At 35.9% G+C, this 6,379-nt stretch overlaps 3 protein-coding genes across 3 annotated transcripts in view; 1 reads left to right on the top strand and 2 right to left on the bottom strand.

The window, feature by feature from the left end:
- LOC123003866 (pre-mRNA-processing factor 6) overlaps positions 1-2,693 on the bottom strand; it is an 8,966-nt gene extending 6,273 nt beyond the window's left edge. The window contains exons 1-4 of the mRNA XM_044396896.1: positions 2,493-2,693; positions 2,386-2,445; positions 2,071-2,337; positions 1,338-2,025 (exon numbers count right to left, since the gene is read on the bottom strand). Of these exons, the coding sequence (XP_044252831.1) occupies positions 1,338-2,025; positions 2,071-2,337; positions 2,386-2,445; positions 2,493-2,587 (1,110 nt within the window). The 5' untranslated portion in view covers positions 2,588-2,693. The remainder of the gene's footprint in view (positions 1-1,337; positions 2,026-2,070; positions 2,338-2,385; positions 2,446-2,492) is intronic.
- Positions 2,694-4,171: 1,478 nt separating this feature from the next.
- On the top strand, positions 4,172-5,753 carry LOC123016179 (chitinase domain-containing protein 1). The gene is made up of 4 exons (XM_044416412.1): positions 4,172-4,474; positions 4,520-4,697; positions 4,745-5,333; positions 5,380-5,753. Exons 1-4 carry the CDS (start codon positions 4,229-4,231, stop codon positions 5,519-5,521), a joined length of 1,155 nt encoding a protein of 384 aa, XP_044272347.1. The 5' UTR covers positions 4,172-4,228; the 3' UTR covers positions 5,522-5,753.
- LOC123016180 (short-chain dehydrogenase/reductase family 16C member 6) overlaps positions 5,289-6,379 on the bottom strand; it is an 8,905-nt gene continuing 7,814 nt past the window's right edge. Inside the window, exon 6 of the mRNA XM_044416413.1 lies at positions 5,289-5,643. Coding sequence (XP_044272348.1) covers positions 5,544-5,643 — 100 coding nt within the window. The 3' untranslated portion in view covers positions 5,289-5,543. The remainder of the gene's footprint in view (positions 5,644-6,379) is intronic.

Genomic DNA, 6,379 nt, shown 5'->3' with positions numbered 1-6,379 from the left:
ATTTATTTTTTGACATTTGTCATTTTTTTATGTCTATTTAATAATACTGATGACCTTGTATATGTTTTTTTATAATTATTTGATAAAGGTACAAAAATTTTGTCGATAAAAGCTACAAATAATATTAAACAGAGTTACAACTTAGGATACAGCTTCTTTGTTTCCTTTTCTAATAACCTGTAGCAAAAAAACGTGGAAAATTATTMATCCTACAGAAATAAATAAGAGTCAAAGTGCAAAATTTAAACTCTCATAACTTCGAAATTTTTATAGATAGAATTTTTTTAATTTTTTTTTTATGTTCCTGGTACCTTACCCTACATGGCATTTGTCTTTGGGGCGCGAGTTCTGGCGCACTCTGTATGTGCATATGATGTAGAACGTTACTCCTTCAACTTTTAAAATCGCGATATCTCAGGAATGGTGATTCTTGGAAAAAAAGTATAAAAACCATTTTGTAGATAATTTTAAGATCTATAATTTTCGTCTGAGCTACTTTTTTGATAAAACTTGCCGTTTTCGAAAAAAATCTAAAAAACGTCAAACATTGACCTTTGACCCCGAATAACTTTTTTAGCACACATGGGATCGATGGGGACTTTTGACACTTTATTTCTAATGGTATACCCAAGGTCTCCACCAAAATTTAGCTCTGTCGGAATTTTCGTTATTTGACCACTATTTTTATGACTAATTTGACCGGACTATTAGACCGCTCCGGGTACCAAAAATCGACCAAAATCTCGACAAAAATCAAAAAATTAAAAACTTCAAAATTGAACGATATACACTTCTAGGTATCCAAAACAGCATAAAACGTTATAATAATAATTCTAGTAAACAAGAAAAGTTCATAAAACGTTATTGGGACAAATACATTTTCTTAAGTTTTATAATAATCATTTAAAATTGGCGCTATTTTTAAAAAATTCTCATGTTACTTGATTTCCTACAGTTGTCACTTATCTTGCAAAAAATACACTGAGATCAAAATACAGTCTATCAAGCAAGCGTAGAAATTTAAAACGTATGTCTGTAGAAGATAAAGTGTCACAATGACAAATGACAAATGTCAAAATAATTTTTATGTAAATTATAACAGGAAACCGTAGTGAACGATTTTTATGAATAAACACCAACAAAATCTAATTTTAGGTTATTTTGAGACGTTTCATAGAATAATTCAATTTAATTAGAGCCAATGTTTTAATTTTTATAAAATAATTTTTTGACATCTAGATAACATACGAACTGCCATGCAACATACGTCCTCAACTAGGACGCCTGTAGAAAAGAGAAAACAAAAAAACAAAAAAAAATATATAAAAAAGGGCTACCTTGATCCAGATCCGGACCGATGTTGGTATATGCCTCGCCGCTTGTGCAATCACCGCCTTGGCCGTATCCTGGGGATTAATCCTCGCCGCCTCCAACCACAAATCCTCACTTTGGGGATTAACCTCACACCCTTTCATAATTAAATTCCTCGCTGCTTGCACCTTCCCTGTCACCTCCTCCAATCTCGCACTAGCAATCCACGCCGGGGGATGATTCGGATTCGTCTCCCTCACCGATTTAAGCAACAATCTCGCCTTCTTGATATCATTAATATCACCCCCATAGGTGGGAATCATTGATTGTAAATCGGTCAAATACCCCTTAGGGTCCACTACGGTTTGCCCCGTCACTGAATCGGACACTTGTGACAATTTAACATTCATGAGGGTGTTACGAGCTTGACCGATTTTACGCAAATCCATGTCTCCAGTCGGGGTGAGCATTCCGGGGGTGGCAACCCCCGGAACCATACTAGCTAGCCCCGAACTGGGGTCAATAGTGGTGGTGGATTCGCCCCCGAGATTCCGGGCGAGGACACTGTCGGGCAAAGGGGTGAATTTCTCAGCTCGGGGGTTGCGCTGTTTCCGGTTACGGGCGTCCCCCACGTCAGGGACGCTCCTCCACTCGTCCTCGGAGACATTCTGCAGGTCGCGTTTCAAGTCAGAGAATTGTTGCTGAATTTTTGGCCTAAAAATTTAATTAAACGATTTGCAAAATAATTTTTTTTTTCACCTTTCTTGTCGATATTTCTCCAACTCTTCCCTTAATCTTTTCTCCCTGTATTCCTTACGTTTCTCGTCCATTCTCTTATCAATCGCTTCGTAAATGGCATCAGCTTCAGCATCGTCCTTATCGTAGGGGTCTTTGGAGAAAAGTGAGCCCCCATACCCGCTAAACTCGTCGTAATTTGAGTCATTCAAATCTTCTTCTTCCTCTTTCTCCTCTTCTTCATCTTTCTTTTTTGTGCGTTTTGCCGCAGGTGGGGCATGTCGGTCGTCCCTAAAACCCCAGGATTTAACCCCAAAAAACACAATTTAACCAACTTACGAAACATCGTTAGCGTCCCTCGCTGGACCGATATCAGAACGTGTGGTGAACCCCGTAGCCCTAGAAAAACCACAATTAAGAAGGATTAAGACAGCCCCTTGACTCACCCTCGACCGACTCCTGCGACATAACCCAACGGTGCGGGCACTCCTAGGAAGTGTTTTTTGTTGCGGTTAACCAACGCCTGTGGGGGGGCTGCCATAACTGCCCCGAAAAACCACCAAAAACGCGAAATAAACAACAACTCTAACCTCAAATCGTACGTTGATCGGCGTTTTGACAGTCGACAGCAGTGTCAGTGTTGACAACAACTACAAGAATTTCACCAGATCTGGTGATTTTTTGTCAAAATTCTGACTTTTTGGAAATGAAAAAAAAAACTGTTTTTTCGGGCACTTCTTGATTATTTCGTCAATTTTTTTTAAAAAAACTTCAAAAACCACCAAATTGGTTAAAAATAGTTTTGTTTTTTGTTTTTTTTTACAAGACTTTGCTAGACAGGATCGAAAGTGACAATTTATTTTTGTCTTTTTCGAATACTTTTTCAGCTAAAAACGCAACTATTTCGGAGTTTTTTTTTTAATTTTTTTATAAATTTTTTATTTCGCAAAATCTTGTCTAAATACACTTAAAAATCAACAAAATAATTCATGATGATGTTATTTTGTTTGTTTCACTCGATTTAATTGATTTTTGTACTACAATCTCAGTTTTTATTGCGAGATTGGTTAAAAGGAGCTGAAAAATCAACAAATAAAGTCGAAAATTACAATAATTTTGCATTTTTTGAGCGTTTTACACGTTCTTCAAACGCAATTATTTCGCAAAATTTTGTTAAAAACAAGCCAAAAAACATTGAATTGAGCCGAAAATGTTTTTTTTTATTTTTCATAAATTCAAGCAGATTTTTAAGCTGAAGGCTCTGTTTTTTCGACAGCGTATCAAAAATCACTAGATTGTTATAGAAGTCTAAATGAATCTTTAATTTAAAGGCTGATTTACACAAATAGTCATTCAGAACAAATTTAATCACATAAATAATGAAAAAAAAAACAACATAATAATGTTTTCCTATGTTAATTACGTGCTACATGGGGTACACATTTATTTGAAAAAAAATTTTTTTATGGAAGATTGAGGTTAAGATTGCTTGAATTTTCGCATGGTTGCCACCTTAAAATGATCCCTTTCGACGACTACTTTGATGCAACTAAACAGAGTCGAAAGTGACAACTTATATTTGTTTTTTTCCAATGCTTTTCCACTAGAAACAATTATTTTGCAAAGTTTTGGCAAAAACAAGCTACAAATTCAACAAAATAGCCCAAAAACGGCGTTTTTTGTCTTTATTTGAAAGATAAAAACACAAAAAAACAGGCTAAAAAATTAGATAATTAAATCAAAAAGAAGTTCATTTATTTTGCAAAATTTTGTCCCAAACACGCCTAAAAATCCCCCAAAAAAAAAATTGATTGTTATTTTATTTGTCTCCCTCGATTTAACTGGTTATTAAGACAAAAATAGGCCGAGAAAACATAAAATTTGGCCGAAAATACACGTTTTTGTACTAAAATCTCAAGTTTTTCTCTAGATTTCGCTAGGACAAACTTAATAATCAAGAATTTAAATCTAAAATTACATTATTGTTGTATTTTTCGAGCGTTTTAGCACGTTTTTCAGCTAGAAACGCAATTACTTCGCAAAATTTTCTTAAAAACAAGATTTTAATTTTTTTTATCTGATGAAAATTTGTCAAATTTTTCACTCGTATTTGGTGAATTTAAGTTTTTGAACTGGCAACACTGCACTTAACCTCACTTTTTTCATTCTCACCAAATTTGAAATGTTTTCACGTTTTCTCATTTTCCTCACCTTTCAAATTCTTGTGGAAGGCACTCTGACGCCAAAGTCGCGCAAAGACAACAAATTCGTGAATATCAAAACGGGGCCCCAAAATGTGACTGTCTTTCACCGGAATTTGGTGACGGAAAGTGTCACCCCTCGGGAGATTTTGCAACATTATCAAGGGTATTTCCGGGAGGTTGACCACTACCAGTACGATGGTCTTGTGTTGGGTTATGTCACTCCTGTAGGTTTTTAACCCCTTACCATTTTTTTCTAAAGACAGTTTCAGTGGAACAACGAGGGGTACGACATTGCGAAAATCTTCGGTAACAAATTCACCCACATCAGCCCCGTTTGGTTGGAAATGAAAAAATCGGGAAAAAAATTTGACTTCAAGGGGGCCCACGATATTGATAAAAACTGGATGGCACATGTGAAAAACGCAGGACGGGAGAGGAAACTCAAAAGTATTTTTATACACCCTCCAGGGGGCGTTTTACTCAATTTAATTCAGTTGTTCCTAGAATTCTATTCAGTGGTTTGAACGAGAACCAAATGAACTCGTTATTTGACCCGAAAGAACTCAAATCCTTGATTAAAACACTGATAACCACCGCAAAATCGCACAATTTCGATGGTTACGTGCTCGAGCTTTGGCCCCAACTCCAGATGGACATGAATTACGACCCGTTGGTCAACCTTGTCAAAACCATCGGGGATTCCCTCGCTTTGGAATCCCTCGACACCATCCTGGTAATTCCCCCGAAACGGGGCCGCAATTTGCCCTTCTCTGAGGAGCATTTCAACGCATTGTACGACCACGTGACGGGGTTCTCCCTCATGACTTATGATTATTCCAATCCGAGACGGCCGGGCCCCAACGCCCCCTTGTCCTGGGTCGAAGACTGCGTCAAAACCGTGTGTTCGGACACCTCCAAACGGGGGAAAATCCTCACCGGGCTTAACTTCTACGGGAATCACTATTCCGAAGTTGGGGGGAAACCCCTCCTCGGACACGAATTTATACGAAAGTTGGAGGAGAAATTAAAAACAGCGAGGATGGTTTATGATCCACAAATCGGCGAACATTACGTCGAATACGAGTAATTTATTTAATTAATTTAAACAAAAATTATGTTTTTTTTGTAGGGAAACAAACGGGAAACATTTACTCTTCTACCCCACTTTGTATTCGCTCAATAAGAGAATTGAACTGTGCAAAAAACTAGGAACAGGGATTTCCATCTGGGAGTTGGGTCAAGGATTGCGATATTTTTACGATTTGTTTTGATTTTCTTAATAAATTCTTACAACTAAGCTGCTTCCACTTCAAAGTTTCGCATGCCCATCATGGATTGGGGCCCTTGGATCACTTTGTAGACCAAAGCCCAGTTTAGTTTCGCCGGAAGGAAGCTGAAAAATCGCATGGAAAACTGAATTTCCTGAATTTTATATCATTTTGTTCGTCTCAGTGAGACAAATCAAATGCACTAAAAAAATTTCAAAAAGTCCACACACTTTGAACTAATTAATTTTTTTCTAATTTAAATGAATTTAAAATACTTTAACTTTAAAAAATCATTACTCAATAACTATTACGCCGATTTCGTTTAAATAAAGACCATTCTAAAGGGATGGCCTTGCCCTTTAGGATGATATAAAATTTGAAATTAAATATTGCCAAAATTTTCTTCGAACAGTGTTCGAAGTAAACCGAAATAATCTAAGAAAAACCCTACGAGTATTTTTTTTTCATCATTACCATCGTGTAGAGCATCTCTTTATTAGTTGTAATCCAAATTTTCAAAAAAACATACCGAGTAGTTTTCAAGATATGATTTTTTGAAGTTAAGGTTTGCTAATCCAGGGGAGAAATGCATGTTAATCTTACTTAAAATTGCATTTTTATAAAAGTATTTGTTTTAAGACTCTTCTTTTGCTTAAAAATGGTCAATTGCTTCTTCTTTGTTCTAATTAGAATAAACAAAAACTGTTTGTTGAAATACGTCGAAAGTGAAGTAAGTTTGGCCTGTTTTAAACAGTTTTAATTTAAAAACAAAAAGCTCTCATTATGAAAGCCTAATTTATAGTTTCAAAATACCTATAAAACAGTAAAAAATGTAAAAAAAGTAATTTTTTATTTTATTTT

This window comes from Tribolium madens, unplaced genomic scaffold (genome assembly GCF_015345945.1).
Source record: "Tribolium madens isolate multiple individuals breed KSU strain unplaced genomic scaffold, Tmad_KSU_1.1 Scaffold_1;HRSCAF=32;Tcas5.2_LG8, whole genome shotgun sequence".
Taxonomy (NCBI): Eukaryota; Metazoa; Arthropoda; class Insecta; order Coleoptera; family Tenebrionidae; genus Tribolium; species Tribolium madens.
Note: the sequence above shows the minus strand (reverse complement) of the source record. Positions and strands in the feature narration are given on the sequence as shown.

What these genes read in the sequence shown, in the direction of transcription:
- LOC123016179 (XM_044416412.1), top strand. Translation starts at nt 4,229, where the DNA reads ATGTTTTCACGTTTTCTCATTTTCCTCACCTTTCAAATTCTTGTGGAA. An exon ending in TGTTGGGTTATGTCACTCCT is followed by an intron (nt 4,475 to 4,519) that starts GTAGGTTTTTAA and finishes AGACAGTTTCAG; the next exon opens with TGGAACAACGAGGGGTACGA. An exon ending in GAACATTACGTCGAATACGA is followed by an intron (nt 5,334 to 5,379) that starts GTAATTTATTTA and finishes TTTTTTTTGTAG; the next exon opens with GGAAACAAACGGGAAACATT.